Source organism: Colossoma macropomum, unplaced genomic scaffold, assembly GCF_904425465.1.
Source record: "Colossoma macropomum unplaced genomic scaffold, Colossoma_macropomum, whole genome shotgun sequence".
Taxonomy (NCBI): domain Eukaryota; kingdom Metazoa; phylum Chordata; class Actinopteri; order Characiformes; family Serrasalmidae; genus Colossoma; species Colossoma macropomum.
Genome location: NW_023494795.1, coordinates 10,304,712 through 10,332,266, shown reverse-complemented (window position 1 = coordinate 10,332,266; position 27,555 = coordinate 10,304,712). Strand labels below are relative to the sequence as shown.

At 39.7% G+C, this 27,555-nt stretch overlaps 1 protein-coding gene across 6 annotated transcripts; it reads right to left on the bottom strand.

Moving 5' to 3' along the window:
• Nucleotides 1-92: 92 nt before the first annotated feature.
• cnstb (consortin, connexin sorting protein b) lies at nucleotides 93-27,555 on the bottom strand. Of its 6 annotated transcripts, none has more exons than XM_036581394.1 (11): nucleotides 27,440-27,555; nucleotides 25,390-25,424; nucleotides 19,608-19,879; nucleotides 18,981-19,084; nucleotides 14,961-14,991; nucleotides 12,516-12,605; nucleotides 8,744-8,861; nucleotides 6,477-6,498; nucleotides 6,061-6,363; nucleotides 711-852; nucleotides 93-564 (listed from the first exon to the last, which is right to left on the bottom strand). In XM_036581394.1, the coding sequence occupies exons 3-11, from the start codon at nucleotides 19,816-19,818 to the stop codon at nucleotides 353-355; spliced, it is 1,233 nt and encodes a 410-aa protein (XP_036437287.1). In that variant the 5' UTR covers nucleotides 19,819-19,879; nucleotides 25,390-25,424; nucleotides 27,440-27,555; the 3' UTR covers nucleotides 93-352. The 6 variants fall into 6 exon arrangements, with proteins under 6 accessions (XP_036437287.1, XP_036437291.1, XP_036437285.1 ...); XM_036581398.1 differs by having other exon boundaries at nucleotides 19,608-19,833; XM_036581392.1 differs by lacking the exon at nucleotides 27,440-27,555 and adding an exon at nucleotides 27,298-27,427 and having other exon boundaries at nucleotides 19,608-19,833.

The window sequence follows — 27,555 nt, the reverse complement described above, 5'->3', positions numbered from 1 at the left end:
CTTACACTCATCAGGAAAAGAGGTATCCTTTTTTCTGCCTACTGACAGTCTAAAGAGACAAAGAGAGGTCAAAGGGAAAATAGGAGCCTGTCTTCAACGGCAGTGCAACACACTGAGTTGCCGGTTTATTAGCTACATGTATCTTGTACCTGCATTCATTGTCCATTTATTGGATTCACCTACAGTAAGGTGCACTTTTAACTGCAGCCCATCTGTTGCTGCACACCCTCAACTATGTCCATCAATGCATTGGGACCACCATAGGACCACTGCCCAGATTATCTGTGTGTCCTCAGCACATTAGTAACACCAACATGGTATTGGTATGTTAGTTATGCTCATACGTATGGGGCTACGATGAGCTGAGAGAAAACCAGTGTATGATAGTGTCCACACTGCGCCATATAGGTCCAAAATAGAAGTCCATATTTTGTGAGAAGTCCGCACAAACATTTGAATAAGCCCCGCCCAGTAGGCAGTAGAGTGCAGTCCCGCCCATGCTGATCGCCACAGTTACCAGGCACAGGAGGAGGAAGACCAAACAAGAGGCTCCGCCCACTTCATCTGCGAATTGCAACATGCAAACATTTGCTTAAGATTCAATCAAAATAACAATAAATGACACAGAAATGTAGATGTGGGGAGACACTGTTTAACTCTAGTGCTCCTGTTATAACTGTAGTATATGATGCTTATAAGTGGTATCATACCATTATCAAGTCCATCTGCCATTTCACTGAACCGGACTTTGCGTTTGAAGGAGCTTCTTGATGGAGAGCGGTTAGCAGGATCATCTTCCTCTTGACATGCTCTTTTTTTCAAGATGGAAACCAGGCCATTGGAAGGAAACATCTATGATAGCAGGAATAAGCCATTATAGTATATACAGAATCCTATGAAATGGATTCCTAAAGACTTAAAGACTTATACAGACTCTTTGCCAAACTAAAGCTTGCTCAACAACCACTCAACAGAGTATGATTTTACTCTTTAAATGGTCAGAATCGTATTACATACTTCTATAATCTATTAATAGCTCAGCCAGTTTGCATTGAAGTCCCTGTAGATACTGAATATATGTCTTAGTATGAAATGAGCCAGAGATTTTAAGGGATTAAGTAAATAACACTGAAATATTGCTGAAACCTGGGATATCTGGGATGCGTGATTGGAAACTGCCAAAATTGGAATCAGCAGATTACAGCAAATGGCCACTTCGTATTAGGCTGCGCTGTTTTTGAACAGTGCTTAATGGTACACCTATACTAAAATGTGGTAGCATAACTATGCATTACTCACTGTGCTAAATAGCCAGTTGCCTCTTAATTTCAATGTTGCATCTTATATGATTCATATTATGTAAACAAGCAACTGATTTTACATTTACAAAATTAATATGCAAATTTGGTCCATTAAACAGCAAATAGTGTTCACACAATGTGAATCAGCCATTGGCCAATTTGGCTGTAAATATTCCTGATCAGTGCATTTTAACTATTAATGAACCATTAATAATAATATAATAATAATAATATTTTTTATTTATATAGCACTTTTCATGGCAGTGGCAGCTCAAAGTGCTTTACAGACAGGAGATAAAGTTAAACAGTAACACATGAAATTATAAGTATTCAGTTAGAATCATGTAAGAAAATGACAGATTTTAGATGCTTCTTAAAAGTGAGCACTGAGCTTGACTGTCTAATAAAAGATGGAATTGAGCTCCACAGTTTAGAAGCACAACAGAACAAGGCCTTTCCATGTTTTCTGTATTTTGCAGAAGGTGTTTGCAGAAGGCCAGTATAAATGTATTAGTATCAGTATTGATGAAACGGATGTGATAACATACATTCCATGTTAGAACAGCTGCTCATCAATATTTGGCTTTATTGAATATTTCACAGTGTAAACTCACCGGTTCTAGAGTTCATGTTGTTATGAAAGAGTCGCCACGTGAGGTCATTACCTACAGCAATTCAACTGACAGCATTTTACAGTCACCAGCTATGCACATGTGCTACTCATGTTGAGTAATATGCTAATTTGTGTTTATGACACAGTGAATGTCAAATATAGATGAATATAGAATAGTCACATGTAAAAAAAGCTAAAATAGACTGCTGAGATGTTTGTCTGAATGTGTCTAAGAACTGAAGAGAGTGAATAAATGAGATTAGAACTATTTCAGATACACCAATCAGGCATAACATTATGACCACCTCCTTGTTTCTACACTCATTGTCCATTTTATCAGCTCCACTTACTGTATAGGTGCACTTTGTAGTTCTACAGTTACAGACTGTAGTCCATCTGTTTCTCTGCATACTTTGTTAGCCCCCTTTTACCCTGTTCTTCAGTGGTCAGGACCCCCATGGACCCTCACAGAGCAGGTACTATTTGGGTGGTGGATCATTCTCAGCACTGGAGTAACACTGACGTGGTGGTGGTGTGTTAGTATGTGTTGCACTGGTACGAGTGGATCAGATACAGCAGTGCTGCTGGAGTTTTTAAACACTCACTGTCCACTCTATTAGACACTCCTACCTTGTCAGTCCACCTTGTAGATGTAAAGTCAGAGACGATAGCTCATCTGCTGCTGCACAGTTTGTGTTGGTCGTCCTCTAGTCCTTCATCAGTGGTCACAGGACGCTGCCCACAGGACGCTGTTTGCTGGATATTTTTGGTTGGTGGACTATTCTCAGTCCTGCAGTGACACTGAGGTGTTTAAAAACTCCAGCAGCACTGCTGTGTCTGATCCACTCAGACCAGCGCAACACACACTAACACACCACCACCACGTCAGTGTTACTGCAGTGCTGAGAATGATCCACTACCTGTTCTGTGGGGGCTAACAAAGTATACAGAGAAACAGATGGACTACAGTCTGTAACTGTAGAACTACAAAGTGCACCTATACAGTAAGTGGAGCTGATAAAATGAGACAATGAGCGTAGAAACAAGGAGGTGGACGTAATGCTATGCCTGATCAGTGTATATTGGATGCACTGGTTATTCAACAAAAATCGGAGTGTTTGTTTGCTTCTCTTCTGCTGAGAGCTTGTGCAGTTGCACTGTTATGCAAGAGGCCCACGCCCATCAGATCAGGCAGGCACACACTCACTCAACAAGTTTTCCTGTAAAATCCTACAGCTGGCTGTTGCTCCTGCTGGTGACATCATGTTTTGTCTTCAAAGACGTAATGGGACGCATTCCTCCAGCTGACCAACTGGCCACATGAATGAAAGCAGATGCCTCAAAGCCAGGCTGCTGATTACTGAGCTGTAGTTGATCACTCCCTTAGACTTAACCATTGAGAGACATTCAAACAATATGAGGTCCAAATTCCAATGCATATGTGGATCTATTGTTGACTCAGAACATACTGGAACTGAGAGTAGGAGTTACACTGAGCCAGAATGACGTTCTGGCACACTCTTGGTCACCAGGAGTTTTCTAGCTTTAGTTACAAGGTGACTGAACTAAACCATTAATCAATCAAGTTTTATATAAAAATAATAGGGGCCAATTATGTGCCTGCTTTGATAAGGGGTGCTCCATTCACTGCCTGTAGTGGGCAACATGCACAAAGGTTTGAACAAGTTGTGTGAGCTTCAGTTCATGAATGTAATCACTTGAAATCAAGTTGATTGTAACCATACTACTGAGTTCAGGGCTAAGTCCATCTAAACCAGGGGTGTGGAAGTAAGTCCTGGAGGGCCAGATTCCTGCACAATCTGGTGATCTTCCTGCTTAAACAGCTCTGATTCAGCTCATCAGTTAAAGGGACACTGTGGCCAAAAAAGGAAGAATTCAACCATCGCTGCGTCTGCTATAAACATGCCTATTTTCATCCTCCAGTGGTACCACAGTAGTCTCCAGAGGGAGATTTTCTGGTTTAATCCTTGTGGTGTTCAGGTCTGTGGGACTCATTTTATTGTTTTCCAATAGAAAAAATTATGTGATTTATTATCATTTCAGTCTCAGATTCTTGGCCTTTGCTCATTTTCTGTGAAGAACACATAAAATAACCCATTTTCAGTGTCTTCACACTGTTCACCCCCCACACATTTATATTACACATGTGGTGTTGGGTGAACCCGCAGGGAGTAAAAGTGTGGAGATGCTGTGTCCCTTCACTCTGTTCTCCTCCTACATGGCCTGCTGTTAGTGTGTGTATCTATGTGGGTATGTGTTTGTATGTGTGTATGTGTGTGTGTGTGTGTGTGTGTGTGTGAGGGTGGACAACATGGACAGGCTGCTGACTGGCTACAGCTGCTAAAGGAGAACCCTACGCTGGACACTTGAGATATTTTAAACATCCGGTATTTTTACATAAATTGTTTTGGCTGTATTGATTTAAAAGCAATAATGCGGTGGGTCCACCAGACCACTAAGTAACAAACACATCAACACCACACAAAGGTTAAAGATTAGAACAGCCCCCTTCTGATGACATATCTTGTAGGTGGAAGCAACCTTTGTAAAATTAAACCTGTATTTTCCCCTGGTGGATGCAGACGGAAGCCAGATAGCACTACTGCTAGGATGCTAAACATCTTATGGCAGCTGAGTAACTGTAATAACGGTCTTCAAATGGGAGAATGGATTACTCAAATGACAGAAATGACTCATCAGATGACAACACAGCTAATGTTAGCGAGGTAGCTATTGTGTAATGCATGCTGGGTACTGTAGTGAGTAGGAGAATACTGATTAATGAAAACATGAAAATGAAATACTGTGAGTTCTGTTGAACTGATCAGGATGAGGGATACAGTGCTGTGCTACAGAATAATACATAACACAATGAATAACATCTTAAACTTTAGTTTTAGGTGGGATTGCCCTTTTAATTGGCAGGTTTAGTGTTAGAGCAGGGAAAACACTAAACCATGCTGGACTCTGGCCTTCATACTTTCCCCACCCCTGATCTTAACAAACTTTTAATGACACATCCGGTGATCTTACCTGTAATTCAGCCCGTATGACTTTAAGATTTGATTATCAGATTAATATGTAAATGTTATGGCTAGGTAGCTCGCTGGCTAGGTATGTGCATTGTATAGGCTAACTTGTGGCTTGGTAATAAGGCAGCTTAGTCAATTTCCATAGTGCCGTTAGCTACAGAGGCAAAGTACAGTCATATGCAAAAGTTTCAGCCCCCTGGTCAAATGACATGTTTTGTTGATTTGTGAAAATAGGTTTTTTATAGAGAGCACACTTCTGCACATTTTAATACACAATGACTGTTTATTCGCTAATTGTAACATAAAATGTGTGCAAAAGTTATGGTCTATGTTTTTCCCAATATGTATGACGGACCAGATCTGCCAAATGAAAAATAAATAAAATAAAAAATATATGACTCAAGTATGACTAAATTAATATATGAATTAGAATAGCAAAGAATAATGATGATGAATAAAAAAATAAATAAATATACATAGAAATGAATATATTAATAAATAAAACCTTACATAAATTAATATGTCTGCATTTACTTGTATGTCTTTTTTAGTAATTTTTCCTCCTAATTTTGTTTCTTTATTTTGTTATTTATGTTTTTATTAACCTTTTTTCTTTCTTTATTCATTTATTTCCACAAGTATTCATTTCTATATTTATTTATTTCCCTATTTAAATAGGGAAATATTTAAATAAATAAATGAATTAATGAGTCAATAAATAAAGCTAGCATTTTTTCAAAATATACATACAGAAAAAATGTACAAATTAACATAGGCGTTAATACAAAAAAATAAATAATACAGAAATAAATAAATGCAGAAAAAGGAAATATGTGTATAATTACAATCAAAATAAGCAATACATACTATATTTAGTTATTTTTATTTATTGATTAATTCATTTACTGAGTCATTTATTTTTTTATTTTATTTATTCGTCATTTTGGCAGATCTGGTCCGCCATTATAAGTTCAACCTCTGAGAGCTTAAAAGGTGATTCCTTGCATGATTGTGTTGATGTGGCTGTGGGTGATACTGGATAAAGGATAATTATAAAGAACAATCATCTGCACTACAACAGCAGACATCTCACCTCTTCAACTTCGATGAGTTTAGCCAGCTCTTCCCCCCGCAGTGGTTCTCCTCTGGCCTCCTCCTCCTCCCCCTGGACCTCTTCCACCAAACCCTTATCCATCAGAACCTCTTCTACATCCTCTTCTTCATCCTCCTCCTCCTCCTCCTCATTCTCTCCTTCATCCTCCCCCTCCTGTGGTTCAGTATGTGGCCGCAGGGCGTCGTCTGTCTTGGCGAAGGTTCTGCTAGTCATCTCCTGAACTTTCGTGCTGTTCACTAGAACTTGCTTTGGGCTGTTTTTCAGCATCAGGTCAACCACATCCTACAAAAACACCACCATGCTTACCGCAGATGCCAAAACCTATTTTCCACTCATACGAAAGCCATTCTGAATTGATTTATTGTGGAGAAGACAGAACTTCTTTGTTTCCTCACCTTTTCCATAGTGCGATTAGGTCTGAAAGGGAGAGAAACAAGTTAAGTCATTTTATTTGCAGGACTTTTTAATCAGTACATCAACATGCAGTGCTCACTGCAGCAAATGATTTGTGTCTTTTGTCTGCAGGACATCGCTGCACGGCACACTGTAGGTGTGGTAGCCCTACAGTAAAGAGACACACCATTAAAAGACAGTCTTCTGGACTGTAGGAAAGCCTAAAATAATAAATTCAGGAATGTGTTATTAATTAGGTGTGGCTTCTTGTCTAGACGTGAACATTTTGTGGGGGGAAGGTCTAAAGCTACGTTCAGGCTAAATTTCACGTTACATTTGAGTCAGGGCTGGTGATTAGCTGTGTTCTATGTGCCTTTTGAATATTGTTTGGCACAGGTCAGTTTTTTAATGAAGGTACATTAAGTCTGGGTACAAACACAGATCTGACTTGGTGTTATAAAGAGACACTCCTGCCAAAAAGAAATATGTAACCATGCTGTTAACATGTTTACTCTCCTCCTACAGAAGTGCTGCAGTGGTGTCTGGCTTCAAACAGAAACTGCCCTTATAGCAGTGAGCGAAAAGCTCCAGGCAGCAAGATCAGCCAAGCTGTCATCTGTTCTGATTCTTCTTGACCTCTCCGCAGCTTTTGACACTCTGCGTGGTAGTGGTTCAAGTCCTATCTGGAGGGTCACTCTTATCAGGTAACATGGAGAGGGTCCACAAGGCTCTCCACTGGTGTCCCACAAGGCTCGGTCCTGGGTCCTCATCTCTTTTCACTTTACACTCGTTCTCTTGGTGATGTAATATCCTCTCATGGCTTCTCTTACCACTGCTATGCTGATGACACTCAACTAATGCTTTCCTTCCCACCTTCTGACACACAGGTTTCCAGTCGCATCTCGGCATGTCTGACTGACATCTCTTCATGGATGGCAGCTCAGCACCTGAAGCTCAATCCTAGCAAGACTGAGCTGGTATTCATCCCTGCAACCACAGGTCCTCATCATGATCTCGCCATCTCATTCCAGAACTCTCTGATTGTTCCGTCTGAAGATGCAAGAAGTCTCTGTGTGATTCTGGATGGCCAGTTATTGTTTTAGCTCATATTGCAAACCTGACTCAGTCATGCAGGTTTCTCCTATACAACATCCGGAGGATCCGACCCTTCCTCACTCGAGAGGCCACCAAGGTGCTCGTTCAGTCTCTTGTCATCTCAAGGCTTGACCACTGCAACTCACTCTTGGCTGGTCTTCCTATGCAGGTCATCAAACCTCTGCAACTCATCTAGAATGCAGCAGCACGGCTCGTCTTCAATCTTCATAAGTCCAGTCACGTCACTCCACTGCTGCGCCGCCTTCACTGGCTTCCTGTAGCTGCACGCATCAGATTTAAAACCCTGATGTTTGCCTACAAAGCCAAAGATGGTCCAGGCCCCCCCTACCTGATGGCAATGGTCAAAACTCAAACTGTACCTCGAGCCCTTTGAGCTTCAAGTACAGCTCAGCTTGACCCGCCATCCTTCAAGACGCGTGGAAGACAAGCATCAACACTTTTCTCTGTCCTGACACCCGGGTGGTGGAATGAACTCCCACTGGCTGTCCGAACAGCAGACTGAAGACACATCTCTTTATACAGCACTTAATAGAGCACTTTTAGTACTTTTTGTAATGTACTGTACTGCGTTGTGTTTAACGCTGTTTCTTTTTCTCTGGGTATCAACATCGGCTTTTGTTTCTAGCAGTATCTGAGCTCAGGATGAGCTTTCTCTCTAACCTATTTGTAACTAGCAAAGATACTTTCTGGATACTTCTGGATATTTTGGGGGGCTGTTTCAAATTACTTGCTGAATTCAGAAGGTAGACATACTGCTAGGAAACCAAATACCTGTATATTGCAGTTGTATACAGTGTACTGTAACTATAGAAATTGTTTTTAAATCATTATCATAGTGGAGAGAATATATTATAGCAGGGTTGTGCAATCCTGTCCCTGGAGATCTACCACCATGAAGAGTTCAGATCCAGCACACTTGGCTCTAATATTCAGATGCTACAGAAGAACATGACAAATCACACTGATATTAGTTTTAGACTGTAATGACCCTTAAAATTATTTTTATGTCCTTATATAAACTCTTGAGTCAGTCTGCCCTGGTCAGTGGCTGCTGGGTTGGTGCGTCTGGGTTGTTGTGTCTCACGTCTTTCATCAGGCTCTCCACTCCTACTGGAGGTCAAAGGGCTGTCTGGAGGAGACCATGTTGTCTTACCTCTGGTGTGTCCTGCAGATGTGGCTCAGAGAGTCCATGGACTTTGACTCCGCATCAGTGCCATCTGTTTTCACAGGGGTGTCGTTATTGGCCTGAGCGTCAGCCTTCCACTGGGATTCTGAAAGCAACCATGACAAGAGTTTGAATGAGACACTTGCCCTTCTGTCCCCACCTCCACCAACTTTTATATGGTCACTGCAGGTCAAGGCTCATATTTGTCAAAGGTAGGCAGGTCAAGTGTGCCTGGCTAGACTATATAAATCCTGCCTGGTGCCAAACAAGCATGTTTCTCCATGGCCTTTAATTCATTCATTTCATTGTTGCCCATTCAATGATTCAGACTACATTTATTAGTTTTATTATACTGCTTCTTTTTCTGGTATTCTGGTTCTTGGGAGCACTTTAAATGTTAGTTATATTCTTTGTATGTCTTGGTGGTTGTCATGACCACCCAGATGAAGATGGTGCCATCAGCCAATCAGCGTTCTTAACACATCAGTTCTCCCTTTGTACTGTGGTCATTCAAAGACTATTTTAGGGGTACATGGGTCACTGAACAAATCCCATTGAAATGAACAGGTGCTAATGGCAATGACTCATCGGGGTCCTCCATGTTTATCAAGCATCTACGACCAGGTCTCATCTGTTCATTTAATCCTATTCAGTAGTGTACAAAAGCTGTGAGCTGACTTAAGATCAGCAATCTTCCACTGAGAAGAAGCTCCAGGAACTGTATTCTGTGCACATTCCGAATAAGTTGTCTGCAGATTTTTTTATGCACCCGACACGTTAACTGAATTTTAATCTCTATTTTATTCCTATACTGAATTTTATTATGTTTTGTAGCACTTTGTAGCACTGAGCCCTGTTTAGTACTACAAAGTACTTGCATACTTTGTTAGCCCCCTTTTACCCTGTTCTTCAGTGGTCAGGACCCCCATGGACCCTCACAGAGCAGGTACTATTTGGGTGGTGAATCATTCTCAGCACTGCAGTAACACTGATGTGGTGGTGTTGTGTTAGTGTGTGTTGTGCTGGTCTGAGTGGATCAGACACAGCAGTGCTGCTGGAGTTTTTAAACACCTCAGTGTCACTGCTGGACTGAGAATAGTCCACCAACCTAAAATATCCAGCCAACAGCGTCCTGTGGGCAGCGTCCTGTGACCACTGATGAAGGACTAGAGGATGACCAACACAAACTGTGCAGCAGCAGATGAGCTATCGTCTCTGACTTTACATCTACAAGGTGGACTGACAAGGTAGGAGTGTCTAATAGAGTGGACAGTGAGTGGACACAGTGTTTAAAAACTCCAGCAGCACTGCTGTGTCTGATCCACTAAGACCAGCGCAACACACACTAACACACCACCACCACGTCAGTGTTACTGCAGTGCTGAGAATGATCCACCACCCAAATAGTACCTGCTCTGTGAGGGTCCATGGTGGTCCTGACCACTGAAGAACAGAGTAAAAGGGGGCTAACAAAGTATGCAGAGAAACAGATGGACTACAGTCTGTAACTGTAGAACTACAAAGTGCTCCTATATAGTAAGTGGAGCTGATAAAATGGACAATGAGCATAGAAACAAGGAGATGGTCATAATGTTATGCCTGATTGGTGTATATTGTCTTTTTGAGATCACAACAACAAATTCCTAGCAACTTTGAGGTTAATGTTGCAAGAACACACACTGTGTAACTGCTTTTAAATTTACTCTCAGACTCCCCTTTCACCCAGTGAACTTGAGTCTCCCTACAGCATCAACGCTGTGCTGAAACATGAGACAAGAAAACTGCGGCACTCAGCAGCGCTGAGTTGATTCGTGCTGACAGGTAATCACAGGAGGGGCACACAGACAAAGCATTTCAATATTGTAGAGGAAAAGAGGAAATCTCACTGAAATCACTACAGCACTGCTGTAACAGAACGAGGGTTAAGAAGTGTGAACAGACTCACTGTGATCTCACTGACTTCAGTCTAGCAAATCTATGCTTGCACATATAGATGGTCATCTTGCTCATCTTCTATTCATATCTTGCATAATCTGGAATATATACATATCAGTATCCTATCCCCTGTGTACCCTGCATCTCATTTATCTACCTCAGACTCACAGTTGCATACATGGAAATGTGTAAAACTGTACATATCATAGCTTTTTATTTCATAACTTATATTACTGTGCAAAACTGTACATTGGAAATAGTGCAACAGTGGTGTATATTAATGTGTATATTGTGTATATTTGTATATATTTATAGTCAAAGTTTATTTATAAAGCACTTTTTACAACAGGTGTTGTCACAAAGCAGCTTTACAGAAAAATCCATGTTTGAGCCCCCATGAGCGTCGCCAATGGCAACAGTGGCAAGGAAAAATTCCCTAAGAGCAAGAAGAAGGAACCTTAAGAGGAACCAAGACTCAAAAGGGGAACCCATCCTCCTCTGGTCGACACCGGATAGCAAACAGCATTAGTATACAATATTAGAAGACAAAACGGGGAAAACAGGCGGAGCAATGGTCAATTAGATTGTTTGAGTTTATGAAGCACCAGCAGCAGCAGGAGGGTCAGTTCATGAGGGTGAGGTTTGCACAGCGATGTACAGCATGAAGCTCAATGGTGGTCAAGCCAGTCCAGAAGGCTGGCGAGCAGTGGGCACCCGATCAAGGCAGAAGAAGCAACAGCATCAGACGCACAGGATGGGGAGTCTAATGTGTATATACTCAGGGCTGGTTCCCTAACCTCCAGCCCACGACTGCCCCCAGTCATTGCTGTTGTCATTTAAATTCAGTTCAATCTAGCGGTTGTTTTTAGTTGGCTGACCTAGTTTTTAGTTTAATCCTGTTCACCCAATGTTCCCAAAAATCATCAAAAATTATCTTCAAATATGAAGTTTTTTATTTTTCAAATTAAGTTCAGTAGTACTTTTAAAATCCTTTCCCATGTAGCTGCACTACTCTTTGTGTAGACAGTATGCCTCCACGGTTATCTGTGTACCACGGATTTTGTAGTTGGAAGGGTAAAAAATAATAATAATATTACTAAGAAATTAAAATGCAGGCATACACAGCTAACATGCTATCATTAAAAAGCTATAGTACTGTTACTATTATTAAGTTTTATAGCCTTAAATTAGCTGAGGAATGCAGATTGACTTGTTTAGAACTCAAAGATTAGGATTATTTACTTGGGACTCGACTTGAGACTTGCCTGTACTGACTCTGGACTTAGCTGAAAGGGCAAAAAAAAATAAAATAAAAAAATTAAAATGCAGGCATACACATCTAACATGCTTTCATTAAAAAGCTATAGTACTGTTACCATTATTCAGTGTTACGGCCTTAAATTAGCTGAAGAACGCAGACTGACTTGCTTAGAACTTGAAGATTAGGACTATTGACTTGGGACCCAGCTTGAGACTCGCCTGTACTGACTCGGGACTTGAAACCAGACTCGGCTATCTTGACTTGGGACTTGGCTCAGGACTTGAGTGTGAAGACTTGAGACTTACTTGTTACTTGCAACTTAGTGACTTGCTCCCACCTCTGTTAACCACAATCTCCATTTGAGTGGGTTTAAAAGAATGGAAATGCCCACCACTAGAGACAACACGCACATCCGTACGTGCACCAACTAAAACGTTACATTATCGGCTGTGATTATCAGCTGTAACTGAAATGACAGGCCTGATAATCTTATTTATATTTTACTATTCATTGTTGAATAGAGTATCTGCCAGCAATACATCGTGCATGTCTCCACTCACTTACCCCACTCTTGCTGCAGGGAGGCCAAGTTGGAGAGCAGTCTCTCGTGGTACAGCCGCTCCAAACGCAGAAACTGAACGGCCCATGTGTCTGCCGCAGTCAGTGATTAAGGAGAACAGTCCTGAGGGCATCTGGGGCCCTTCAAAACCACAGTCTTCACCACACTCACCACATTGCATGTCATATGCCTTTACACAGATTAAATGGAATCTCGGGATAAAACATGGTTTTGTTACAAGCACAAACACATAAATCATCTTTATTATATAACATTCATTAAAACTGGATTTTACGCCTTTTCTTCCTTAGAAACACCCTAAAAATCAACATGGAAAGACACACCCTCGTGAGCTTTCCTCTGGCCACACTGCCCCGGGTCGCTATGACAACAGCACAAACAGGGTGGAGAATTCTCATAGGCAGTGACAGGAAAGAGAGCAGAAAGGGGAAATGGCACAGATGAGTTCCCTACATGTGACTGTAAACAGATCAGATTCTGATCTCAGTAAACAGATCTGATCCTAAACAGTCACTGATATCTGTAACTAACAACTGAGTGAAGTTCACATGATCCATTGTTACCATTCAGACACTGCGTGTTTGGTGACACCTTGCCTTCTTGTGCAATGTTTGATTTTCACTTTTAAGTGAATTGCGTAAGAAAACAGGCCTGAAAAGGCTTTGACAACACTGTGCAGTTCCATCCTAATACTTGTCTAAGAAAAATGCATTAAACTTTTTTCAAAAGTGTATTTAATATGAAAGGTACACATGTTTAATGTTTGCACTTTAAATATACAGCTATATATAATAAATGTATCATCTTGGGACAGTTTATGGCAACTTATGTGTATTTAGAATATGATTATATATAAATTAAATGAATTTAGTTGTGTGTTTGAGTGCTTTTTCTAACTATTTAAATTGCACTCCAGTAGATTTAAGTATGTAATTTGTAGACATAATGGTTATTGCATTTGGAATATATCATAAATGCGGGATATGCAACTAAAATGCACTTTAAATTATTTTTAATATCACTAAATAAACATAACTGCATTCAACGAATAAAACTTTTATAAAGCATAATTGAGTACACACACACACACACACACACACACACACACACACACACATATATATATATATATATTGAAACAGCTAAACATATATATATATATATATTTGGATTATATTTAAGTAAGTGCTTTTCTGCTCTAAATTAAAATAGAATTAGAAATAAAATAGAATAGAAAGCATGTTGCAGTTAAGTCAACTTACCCCTCTACTGCACACATTATGATTAATTAATTAAAATAATTAATTAATTAATTTTCAATTCCCTTTTCTTGCATAAAATGGACCTGATGGATGTGTGTGCAGGGGTCCTTTTGGGGTATGTTGCCCGGGAAGAAATGATATAGAGCTGTGTTCACTGAAGTGGTGAGACCTGGCTTGTGACTGGCCAAATCCATTCCACTGTCGCACAATGTTATATGTACAATTATATGTATGATGTTATCATAAAGTGAGGAAAATGGGTTTGTTGCCCTGAGGGCATCATAGCTTTTTATTTCATAACTTATATTACTGTGCAAAACTGTACATTGGAAATTGCCCTGTGCAATGGAGGGTTGAGCAATTGTTGATTCTACTACATTTGAAATAGATTTTAAAGGTATACTCCCAGATGTACTGGGATATTTTACCGGTAGTTAGTTTGAATTAGATTGCAAATAAATGTAACTGCAGTGCTCTAAAGCAGACTTTAAAAGTCATTGCTTTAAAATATATTTTCTGAATAGTACAGTTAAGTCAATGACAGTTAAATCTGCTTTTGTTTAAGTGCGCTTCAGTATGTTAAGATGTATATTTATTCAAGAGTATTTCCTTACAGTAGTGTATTATATATATTTTTCTATATTTCAGGATAAATGTAGAAGTATTTAAGTATGTTTTAGGTATTCTCTCTATACTTAAAGTATACTCCTGATGTATGCTACTTTTTGCCAGTGTGTATTTTGCAGCACTCGGCTTAAGTGTCTTCCTTGGTATGAGGAGGTTTTGCCAAAATAGCTTTAAAATAGTGATTTGACAGCTTTCTGTTCCAAACCACTGTTAGAAGAATATACTGAAAATCTTTTGCCCTGAAAGTGGACTGGACAGCTGAAAGGTTTGAGTGCTGTGGAGTGATGACATCACAGCAAGAGTACAAAATGCACAAGTTATGGCTTTACAGGTAGCACTTCTGTCAATTGTTCCTTCAGTTTTGCAGTTTTCACAAAGAAAAATGGTGAAAACCCTGAACAGCTTTCTATTTAATGTTATCGCAAAAATTCACAAACATTTCCGGCTGTTTCACCTTTTTGACAGGCAGTGCTCATTTCTTACCATCCATGTTTTCCACTGTGCTATAAAAAAGAGTGAAAAATCCAGGCAAAAGGATACAGTCCTCTTCGAGGAAGTACGCTTCTGCGATCTGCAACGAAAGGGCGCCATTAGAGGAGAAAACACTACAATCTCTGCACCTACTTTAACCCAATTTCCTTTAGAGGAAATGTTTGGCAACAGTGTCCTTACAGTCCCAACTGAGCTGAAATCAAGGCCACGTCTCCTTGTAGGCATGTCAGTTTTGTTGGGGATACAAATTTAGGTCATGTGGTGGAGCCCTAATTAGATTTTAGCTCTCGTAACAGAAACTCTGGTTGTGATTAGAGCCATCACTATTGATTATATTAGAAACTGAGCCATTGTTTTGATGATTAGTTGAGCAATCAGAGTTATTTAAAATTGGTGGAATGACAAAAATGGCCAATGAAAATGCATAGTTTATTAGACAAAGATAAACAGAGAAACCTTTAAAAAAGACTAAATTAAAAATGGACAGATATAAATGGATGTGTCTATCAGGCTCTGTTTTTTTACTGTAAAAAACCTGTAAGTCCTGTACAAATATTTAAAATATGCATTATCGTCATGCTCCAGCCAGTTACCTATTGTAGATTCATTGCTGTGAAGGTAAACTGTAAAAGGTAATTGATGGTTTTTAATTGAGTAATTAAGTTTAATTGAGTTGCAGTTGTGATCGTAGTAATTAAAGGAGTCAACATTCCACAATTCCTTCAAAATTTTGGCACAATAAAATGGTTAAGATGAGAAGATGGTGATAGGAACCAGATGTCTGTAGCACTAAATGTCTTTAAAAGCTCTCTCATGGAAATCTACTACATGAAATGGTTACAAGTACACTGCTTGATGTCTGGGACATTGTTTTATGATGGTTTTAAAGTAGAGTTTAGGCCTAAACCGTATTTTGTTATCCTTTTTTGTCCATTCATGGTGGATAGACACACGTATGGCATTGTAAGGCAAAACAGTCCCCAGAGAAAACCTATTTTTGCAGATTTATCATTATTTTACTATTTAGACAGGTGTAGACTCAGATGGCAAAATGTTATTGTGACCCCTGGTTCCTATCGACACCACTGTAAAGAAATCCGAGTCAGTAAATTTCTCCACAAAGAACCATTTAACATCAAACCACTCTGAATGACTTAGTTCAAATCTGAATGACTGAATTATGAAGAAATTTTGAAAAATGGGTGGAATTCCCCTTTAAGCAAGATCTTAAAAGCCTCACATGTGCCAGCATTGCAGTACAAGTCTGACATTAACCTCAAGCTTATGGGATGTGAGCTTATTTCCGTTCTCTAGTACATATGCATGCTTTTACCCACATTGGCTCTCCTTCAGCATATCATAATTCTCTCATATGAAAGACAGTAAATGTGGGTAGCATAATTGCAGGACTGGCACATTCACATAAATCCTTGCTAAGCCCTGGACGTATACATTTGCCGCAGGACTACTCTGACTTCACCATCACAGCGTATTGTAAACATACACAGTGCCTGTCTGGGTGGATGTCAGCTTTAAGCATCTATTTAACCCCTTAAATGCTCAGAGGCCACCATCCAATCTGGGCTTCCATTCCTCACTGCTATAGCTTAAGAATAAGTCAGCACTGTTTTACATGTAGCTACTGTATAATAAGCACTGGAGTGTAATAGGCCTGGGAATGTAAGGGGTTAACAGCATTTGTCATGCTGCTAAAAGCCAAACTACTCGGCAGGTCTCTAACGTACTGCTGACAAGACATAAGCTAAGACAGGTTAATTATTAATGCACTGATTTTGCTCTGGTTTGATTGGCACTCTCACTTTGAGAAGTTAATCCAACTTGCTGCACAACAAAGGCACATGAGTCATTGAAAGGGCCTAAAGTCACTTTCCACTCCACAAAGTGCAACACAGTCATGTCACTCTTACTCCAGATGCCTTTCACACAGTAGTTACACTACAGCTGCACTTCAACCAGTAAAACATAAGAGGACAAGCATTTACTTTTACTTTCATAGGAACTCCCAAAGCTCACAGTATTAGTTGGCATTCGAAACATGCAGTACGCCTCAACAAAAAGCAGCCAGCAGGTTCAATAGTGCAGATGATAAAGTTACAAAGAGCAAAATTCCCAGCATACAAATATACCGGTCCCACAGTAAAAACTATTAAAATGACAGTTAAGTATTCAGACCTTGGATATTGTGGGATTTGCAGGGGAAAAGTCAGGTAAGGCCATAAATTCTGCTCAAAAATGTCCTTTAATGAAGGACAAGACAAAAATGCCACATGCCAACCATCTGGAATAGCTGGAAAGGTCACCTAAAGCCATGCAGTTCCATTCTACAGTCAGCACTTTATTTAACTAACCCCACCATCCGGCACATAAACACACACACATAACACATCTCAAACTACCAAACCACAACAACAACAACAACAGTTACAGGGAGCACATATCTCCCATAATCCTCCATGCCTGTGAGCTCCGCAGCGCAGTCAATAGTGAAACGCCACAATATTTACAGTGATTATGTTGTGGTCTATTCAAACTCAAGCCATTAATTGAGATTGTAATAAGGTAAATATATACAAAATCTGGCTGCCCCAAACCCTAACCCCAAAATTTCAACTTGTGAAAATACTTATTTGTATAGATTACATTTATTTTTTATTGTTTTTTTAGAGCTATTTTTTTCTAGAAAGTAAAGTTGAGATTTTGATGAGTTTAGTTTTTAAATAAAAACAAACTTCATGTCATTTTCATGTCACTACTGAAACTCTAATGAGGAGTTTAAGTCCATAGGCGGAGCCTTATTTTAGCCACAAGCTTGCATTTTAGAGCAGGAAGTGAGGCTGCATCCCTGTTCCTCATGGCCACATGGTGAGCAGTTAGATCCCACTGTTTTGAAGTAAACGTCTCCCAGAGTCTGAACGTCAGTGCGTAACACTAAGTATAGTCACTACCAACACACATATGTTCTGCAACTAAGTAAACTTCTTATGTATTTTTAAAGGAAATATATTTGATATATATGATTTTTTGTGTGTACAACTGCTCAAAGCTCTGTTTGCTTTGTCAGATATTGGCTAGCATTATTGAGTTCTGCTCAAACTTAGATAAAATTGTCACTACGGTAACAGTCACTACTGAAACATCTGGGTAGCGTCAGGACTGTTTTGATGGTGACAGAATTGTGTGTTTGACTATTTATTTGCATAAGATAAACATAACTAAGGCATAAGGTCTCTCAAAGCGAAAGGATTTTAGTCTGAAGTTCAAGTCAGTGGTAGAATTATCCAAACACACATATCCTGAATTTCTTTTGCTGAAGCTCAACTGTAGCCATTCCAAAGACATTTTAATGTTACATGCTAATTCAGAAAAAAAAAAAAAAACTTTAAATGGACTAAATTCTAACAAGTGCTAGGCGGGAATGTTAAAATTCTGTATTGCAGCATTCTCCAAATACATCACAGTCTCACGGTAACAGATGATGTTTCAGTTTGCGTTAATAAAGTTAATGAGCCCATGCATCCTGTGCACTTCAGCTCGGGACCGTAAAAGCCTTAAACAGTACTGTAAACGTTAACCATTCACAAGCCACATTTACAGAATGGAAATGTTTACATTTATTGAGTTGTTTTGGACTTTGAACTGTTCTTCTAAAACAATCTGAAGCGGCCAGTAAATCACAACACTGCAATAACATGTATAAACATGTGCAATAACATGAGTAAAGCACACTAAATAGAACTTAAAAACAAAAGAACTGCTTGGTAACTGGAGCGTTGCTCCTTTATGGTCATCATGTCACAAATATAATGCTCGATATCAAATATATTTGATGAAAATATTGTTAAAAATTAAAATAGTTTATCATAATTATACAATATCATCACAGACAATATACATTGATCACCCAACACTAATTCTAACATACCATAAATGAAACACCATTATCTGTGCATTAGACATCTCTATGCATTTTACTACACGATACTAATTTAGCATTTATACCTAATGAAGCACTAAGGAGTCTATCAATTTAACGTGAGCCAAACTCACCTGGTGTAAGGAGTGGGGCAGAAGCATGTGATCACTGTGTTCACCCAATGAGCGCAGGGCAGCCAGCAAAGAGGGGCTGGGGCCAGGAGCCCTACAGAAATGACCTTTCAAAAAAAAAAAACACATCAAGTTAATGATTCAATTCACTGAAGCCCTTTACAGTCACAAGTTTGTTTTAAGCACTGTTTTGATGTTTTAGTTCAGTTTTATTACAGTTTAACAAAACAGAACACAAAAAATAAGCTGCTCAGAAGTTAAAAAGGCAGTGAATTTCATTCTTATTTTGTCTACATAAACTTTTTTATTGACTTTCTTAAGTCAGAAATCCAAATAATAGCAAAGTGATCTTGAAAGTACTGATTTTTGTTTCATTGTTGTCAAATAGTGCTATAGCTGGTGCTTATCATACATATAAAAAAGTGGTGGCTTAGTTAAAACACGTTAGGAAGCTTCTGCAGGTGTGCATGTGTGGTATGTATTTGCGTGTATGAGATATTAGCCTCTAGGTGAAAAAGCTGACCTTATAGCAACCTTTCAGAAGGTTAGTTCAATGGAAATTTACAAAAAGCATGCGCCTTCAGCTCGGTTTGGAAAGTATTAGGACACAGACACGTTTACCCAACGTACTTCCATCTAAGGAGAGCTTTGTGATTTCATTCTCGGGTTTTTCTTCTGGGTTGTTACTCATCATGTCCTGTTTCGCTGCTCCCCAGTCTGCAGGTTCTGTCTCCTTCAGCCTGTTCTGGTTCTCATCAGAAACAGACAGGTCAGGGTTGACGATGGCGTCTGTGCTTTCAGACCAGACCCTGGCGGCCTCCTCTGTTTTGGGGTCTCCCATAACATCAAAGCAGTCCTGCACGTGACCATGAAGAGCCTCAAGCTTGATGTAAAGTCCAAATCTGCCAGACATAAACATTTTACAAAATATTGGTTTTGAAGGATGAAAGCTTTCTTCAAAGCAATGGTTTGACCTAAAGTTTGCTTCTTTACGTTTGTGCTCGAGCGAAGGCTGCCACAAGATCTCCTCTTCAACTCAGGTACTCCTCCTAGACACAGTTAAGTCCAGTTTGAAATCAGAGTGGGACTGAGGTGGTGGTGGTGTGTTAGTGTGTGTTGCACTGGTCTGAGTGGATCAGACACAGCAGTGCTGCTGGAGTTTTTAAACACCTCAGTGTCACTGCTGGACTGAGAATAGTCCACCAATCAAAAATATCCAGCCAGCAGCGTCCTGTGGGCAGCGTCCTGTGACCACTGATGAAGAACTAGAGGATGACCAACACAAACTGTGCAGCAGCAGTTGAGCTATTGTCTCTGACTTTACATCTACAAGGTGGATTAACAAGGTAGGAGTGTCTAATAGAGTGGACAGTGAGTGGACACAGTGTTTAAAAACTCCAGCAGCACTGCTGTCTGATCCACTCATACCAGCGCAACACACACTAACACACCACCACCACATCAGTATTAGTGCAGTGCTTGAGAATGATCCACCACCCAAATAGTACCTGCTCTGTGAGGGTCCATGGGGGTCCTGACCACTGAGGAACAGGGTAAAAGGGGGCTAACAAAGTATGCAGAGAAACAGATGGACTACAGTCTGTAACTGTAGAACTACAAAGTGCACCTATATAGTAAGTGGAGCTGATAAAATGGACAATGAGCATAGAAACAAGGAGGTGGTCAGAATGTTATGCCTGATCGGTGTACCTTCATGGCAGAGAGGAAAATGCCGAGCTTGTACTCATTGTGACCCCTGGTTCCTACAACCACCACTGTGAAGAAATCAGAACTGGTAAGTTTCTCTACAGTGAACCTTTTCACATCAAACCTCTCTGAATGACTTTGTTTCTCTTTGAGTAATGTTTTTGCGGGGAATTCACCTAAATGTGTTGGACTCCAGCCATCCGGGTCTGAATGGATGGCCTCTGACCTACATCTTTCAGCACTAAAAAAATTGATGATATGGCAAAAATACCACATCATGATACTTTAAAACAATTTCACGATATGATACATATTACAATATTTTGACAAAGGACACAGCAAGATAGTTGGGTCACATTTGTGCCACAATCAAAAACTGTAAATACAATGATTTTTATCAATATTTCACATACTGAACTGCTCTAAATGCAGTTAAACAGGACTAATTAGTCTCTTTAATGACACATGCAGTGTCATTGTTCTTTAAGTACTGACGATAATTACAATATGCTCAGAGATGTTATCAAGATAATAAAATTTATCACGAATTACAGTAAAATATTGTGATATTGCCCATCTCTATTTCGAATCTCTAAATAGTTTGCATGTAATATACATGCCAGCACTGTGAAACTGGCGCTCCAGTGCTGGGCTTATAATAACACACAATTTGCACAGCTCCACTGCGCTCTACAGTATAACTGTCTCCCACAGAGTAAACATATCATTCACCTTGCTGCACCTGAAATTACGAAAATGATCTATGTACAGTTTTTTTCCAAATAAATCTATTTTCTGCCTCACCTAGAGCCTTCCTTGTCCTCAAAGACCCTCATTTTTCCCACACTTTGCTCTATCACAACACATCTGAAGCAAGCGATCAAAACCACTGAATCTCTGGCACAGTTGTGCTGGAAGCTGGTATAGAGCAAAAATGTGGACTGACTGGGAAACAGTGCCTTAGGGCAAAGCAGCGCTGTCAAACCCAGCTACCCTGGCGGAAAGCACTGACATGCGGGTTCGTAAACAAGGAGCAGTAATGAGTGCTCTCTGCATTATTGATGGAAGAGCTCTTGTCCCAGTGCTGAAAGGAACAGATATGGCAGGGTGGCAAGGTTAGTGTGCTCGAGAGTGCTCGGTATAAAATAATGTACCACTGCCAAGAATGTAGGCCGAGCGAACATGAGGAGTGGAAGCAGAATGAGCAGAAGCAGAAGAAAAGGCCAGGAGGGTTTTTCTTCGGCCACGTGCAGAGATCTGTTCAGTATCAACAGGAGAAAGCCAAGCTCACACTTGGGCTATGAGCTTCCAGTCCTTGTTAGCTACATTAGCCTTGTAGCTCCAGCGCAAAACTAAAGAAGGAAACTTTGAATACCAAATGTGTAGGCTGACCAACTGTACTTGGGGAAAGGAGCAAATCATCTCTATCATGTCAAATCCTCTCTTTTTTAACACCACTTGAAAATACCAGCTGCCTTTTAAACTATGAACATTTCATTACAAAAGTCTGTTACATTAAAGTCAACCTGAAATCAAAATTGATGTCCCTGGTCATATTAAGCAGGATTCATCACAGTCTCACAGGCCCAGACGTGATCTCGTAACAGCCATGAGAAATTTTGGACTGAATGTGGGTTATATTAGGTGGCAATGCAGACTTTTATGTATGTAGACTTTTATGCATGTACACTTTTATGCATGCAAAACTTTGGGCTCCCTGGTTAAATGACACGTTTTGTAGAAATGTGAATAAGTTAAGGCATCCTATACAGAGAACACATTTCTGCCCATTTTAAAATAAGAATTACATGAACAGAGATTAATAGGAAAAAAAGAAACAGCCAATTTTTACTTTTGCATATAACTGTACACACTTTATTTGAATACCTAAGTGATTAAAAGAATACTGAGATGAGTGTGGACATCTGCTTCTACTAGAATACCACCTCTCTGACCCCTCTTCTCCTACAAAGCCTACAGTTTTGGAGACACATGGTTTGGTAACACTTTATTCGGATGGTCCACTTTAGAGGCTTTGTAGATGCTTTTTTTACTTAGATGCTAATTTACTTTCAAGTTACATTCAACTAAATATCTTCTAAACTGACCATAATTTTCTTCAACTCTAAACCTGCTCTAATCCTAACCCTAACCTTAACCTCAACCCAAAACTAAACCCAACCCTCTCCTTGATCCAAATCATAACCCTAACCCTAGTTTCAACAAATAGTTTGTTAACAATTTGAACATCTGTAGATAATCTGTAGGGAACTATAGAGGACTATCCAAATAAAGTGAGACCTATGGTTTTGTTACAACAACAGTATGCATGAGACCACGTTTCATTTTAGGGTATTTTGGTGGACGTGTCCTTTATTGTGTATGGAATAATGGCTGACCCTTTCTGTGACCACTTGGGCAGATTAATATTACAGTGTATTGTGAAAGTAGAGGAGGCTGTATGATCTACTACATTTAATAACTACCATCAATATTAAGCCAGTAACATCACTGTTTTCCCACAGCCTCACAGACATTTTGTCGAGCTATTTTTACAGCCATGTTTCTATTTTCGAGTTTAGAAGTTTGTTATTTTATTCTTCTCTCCAAGGGGTCAGTACTGTACCTAGCAGTGTACAGCAGTTCCTTCATTCTTGACGTTTGCTGATATAGCGATATATATATATATATATATATATAAAACTGAAAAATGACAAAAACGGAAATACAAGGTTTTGTTCCAACAGCTGCGATATATATATATGTATATATATATATATATATATATATATATATATATATATACATATATTTACATTGTGCATAATTTCTATGATGAATGGACCAAAATAAATTACCCAGAATTACTTGAAAAGACGTCTGGTTCCATTGATTTAAATCAAAAGTAAAGTATGTTTTTTCTTTCTCTCACTCTCTCTCTCTCTCTCTATATATATATATATATATATTCTCCAGGTGCATGTAACTGAGTCTGCAGCTTTGATCATTTCTACATTCTGCAGTTCAGCTAGCCTGGTAATTGCCAATTATGTTATTTTCTAAATGCTTAGGTCAAGATTCTCCCTATTTTTCCTTCTGGTGTTTGGTTAGCGCTCTGCCTTCCTTCTGCATTAGGCAGCTAGCAGAAAAAAAAACACTAACAGTCTGCCTTAAGGTATCCACCCCAAAGCAGCTGCAGTTCATCAAAAGATACTCCCCCCTTTAAAATACATTATCAGAAGAGGATTTATTAGCTGAAATGGAATATAATATACAAAACCATGTTTTTATTGGTGTATAAACACCTGTAACTATGAATTGTTGTTTTTGTCAGCTTAGAATCAGCCCTTCATATCTCACAGGGAGTGGATCCTCTTCTAACAGAGGCCGCCATGGCGCTATAGCACCAGTAAGACGTAGAAAGGATAAGAATCAGTGTTTGCTGCTGGGGTTGGCTAAGCATTCTGTGTTGTGAGAAATTAGGGAACCCAATTTTTGACAAATGAAGGATCATACTTATTATTTAGCACAAGAAAAAGCAAAGAAGGGTGAATCATTATCGTCTAAGAAGCAGGAAACTTTTCCTCAAAAGTAAAATAGTTCCTTGTAAAATGTCTCTTAACTTTTGACTTTTTACGAGACTGAAGTCAGCTTCTCATTCGTCAGCTTCTTGTTTGATTTTTCCAGTTCCACCTTAAATGTAGAATGTAGCTAACTATGTAGCCAACTGTTGCACCATTTAAGGTGGAACGTGAAAATTCGAACAAGAAGCTGGCAAATGAGAAACTGACTTCAGCTTTGTGACTCTTCAGTTTTTGACAGTTTCTCATTGCAGATTAAATGTTTCAGGAAACCAGTTGGAGTGATTATGAATGCAAATAAGTCCATTTGTCTCCAAATTATCGATCGTCCACCTCAGTCTTTCTATGTGACTTTTCAATTATCTACTAGATAAGTGAGATTGTTGTCTGCGTCGCTGTGAACATCAACAGCATTTAAGACCATTCATTGTTCAACTGTTTTAAATGATCAGCAGAGCTTTATTTTACTGCAAAGAAGGATTATTTTATTTTTACCTACGAATCTAATTCTGCTGTGGAGCCACAACAGGGCAGTAAAAGAGCCGCACGTGGCTCCAGTGCCCTGTGTCGCCGACCCCTGTACTACATGCTTAGAAAGGGAGAGGTGAGGGAGGGATATTCAGCTGATTACAATCTGCACCCTCCCCACTACATGCCACTATATCTTGCTCCTTTAAACCGGAAAATCTCGAGAGACCAGAGTCTACTAGGCATGAATAGGCATGTTTACAACAGATGAAGCAAAGGTTAGTTTTTTCGTTTTGGAGTACCTCTTTAAGCATGTAATCTAAAAGAGCAATGCATTCAAAGGGCTTAAATCACCAGTTCAAGCACCTACACATTGGTATTTAATTTAATCCAAGGGCTTTGCACGCAAGACGTGTCATTGCCGCACACCCAGTCTCAAGGAGGATTTAACACGGAAGCCTGCTAGGAGCTGTGATCTTTTAATCTACAACCGCATAATTAGTCTGATAAGGATGATTGTTAACTTCCTTTAAACTTAATGCCAGTACTTCACTGGCAGCTGCAAACGCCAGGCGTGTTCAGGTAGTCTAATTCTGCACATAAAGCTTTGGGGGATCTTGCAGCTTGGACCATGTTTGGATTGTTTTGAGACATACCTGAGCTCCAGAGAGGCTTTTGACCAGCTGCTGAACTGCAACATAAAAGTGTGAGAGAACCACAGTGTTAGTGAAAACCCACAGCTTAGCAACAAATGTCACAGCATTACAGGAACCAAAGAACTTCTTATAAAAAAGGCTTTATACTTCATAGAAATGTTTGTTTTTATTGTTGGGCTAGCTAAAATATTCCACTTTTACAAAGTGTATTATGCAATTATGTAAATGTATATATTTATTTTAACCACTCACTAGAGCTTATGTTTGCAGATTATGCATGATGATATCACTATCATGTAGGCATCGGACAAATGTTTGGATTTGACTGATATTACACTCTGATATTTTATGATGTATTAAATGTAACAGAACATAAAATGTGTTTTTGGTTATATTCTCATATTCCTATAGCATCATCATCTGCTGAATGTCCACAATAATCAGATGAAGCATGAAGGAACCTTTTTCATCTTAAGTGCTTTTCAATTACTGTATTGTCACAGAATTCAATCCTATATTACAGAGGTCACTAATAAGTGGACCGCGGGCCGAGTCCGGACCCAGACACTGTCCGAAGCGGACCTGGACCCATAACCGATAAACTGTGGAGAACTGTTTAATTTCGACGTGGTGGTCCTATTTTAATCGGCGTAACTTTTCTAGCCTTTGCGGTACTGATTTAGCAGCCCGGGAAACTCACAGGCCATTGTAAATATCACAGTAACGCTACTCATCCAATCAGAACTGTGCATTACAATGAGCTCTGAGACTCGAGTGAGTGACGCACACACAGGGGAGGGACGAGGCGAGAAACGGCAGTCAGAGAAGAAAGTGAGTCAGAGAGAGGTTATTTCACATGGCGTTCTCTAAAAAGAGAAAACTGACAATAAATATTGTTGAAATATGACTGAATTGTACTTATTTGATTTGACATTCAGTTGTCGACTACATAAGACTGATATACCTACTAGGCTACCTCAGTAAACAGTATACGGCACTGAATCATGATGCAAGTTAGACATTATGATGTTCCGGACTTTTGCTTGAGGAAATTTTCTCGAACTGGACCTTATTGAATTTAAATAGCCCTGCTATATTAGATTAATCTTGTCTTGGTGGCTAAAAAAACAAACTCACAAGAGCTAGCCAGATTAAAGCCTAGGGATGCGTCAATACCAATACTAGTATCAGGTATACCGTGATATTCACAGATATCGATTGGGAACAAAAACAGAAACTATAAAATGTGCCATAACTTTTGCACAGCTCACATTTTTTTCATTGTTTTTAATGATATATTCTGAAATAACAATAACTGTGCAGAAACAATAACTGTGCATTAAAATGTGCAGAGGGGTGCACATGTCTGCAGAGGAAGTCTTAACCTATTTTCACTTAAAAAATCAACAGAACGTGTAATTTGACCAGGGGTACACAAACTTATGCATACGATTTTAATCATATGTTAGTCTTGCCCGAATATTTTTTAAATTATTTAGCACAAATCAAAAAGTGTTAAGCTGAGCCTAATCCAGTCCCACATGAAAGATATCGGATATCGACATCAGAGCAGACCTGCCACATCAGTGATATCAGTGCAGCCCTGAACATCACAGCCTCCTGCATTAGAATTTAGAGGCTGGAGCAGAAACGCTTGCACAGTTTCACCAGGTTGCTTCTTAATTCAGCTACACAGCATAGAATACCATGAATCTGGCGCAGGTTCCTCTAAATAAACGGCTGTAATGACGGAGAGCAGGGCTGTCAGAGCTCTCAGGGGGAGGAGGAGCGCTGTGCTGAGAGTCATTACAGTGAAGCAGAAACAGCTGCTCACGTGTTCTCTGTTGACTCCCAGAGCAATTTACAGCCATTTTCTCTGTATCAGTCCGTTCAAAGCAGGCTACTCACTCAGCCTAGTCACCATCCTTTCACCCTGACAGAATCCACCCCACCGTCCTGTCACCTACACCAGCCTCGGCCTCTTCATTATAGACATAAACAGCCAGGTCTCCCTCAGACGCGCCGTCCAGTACAGCGGTCAGCTACTCACATGTAAACCAGCAGCCGGTGTCAGGAAAGGCGCTCGGCTCGGTGTCTGATCGCTGTAATCCACTTGTTCTCTGTCTTCACCGCTGTAAAGCAGCACACTGACCTGGAATCAGCCTT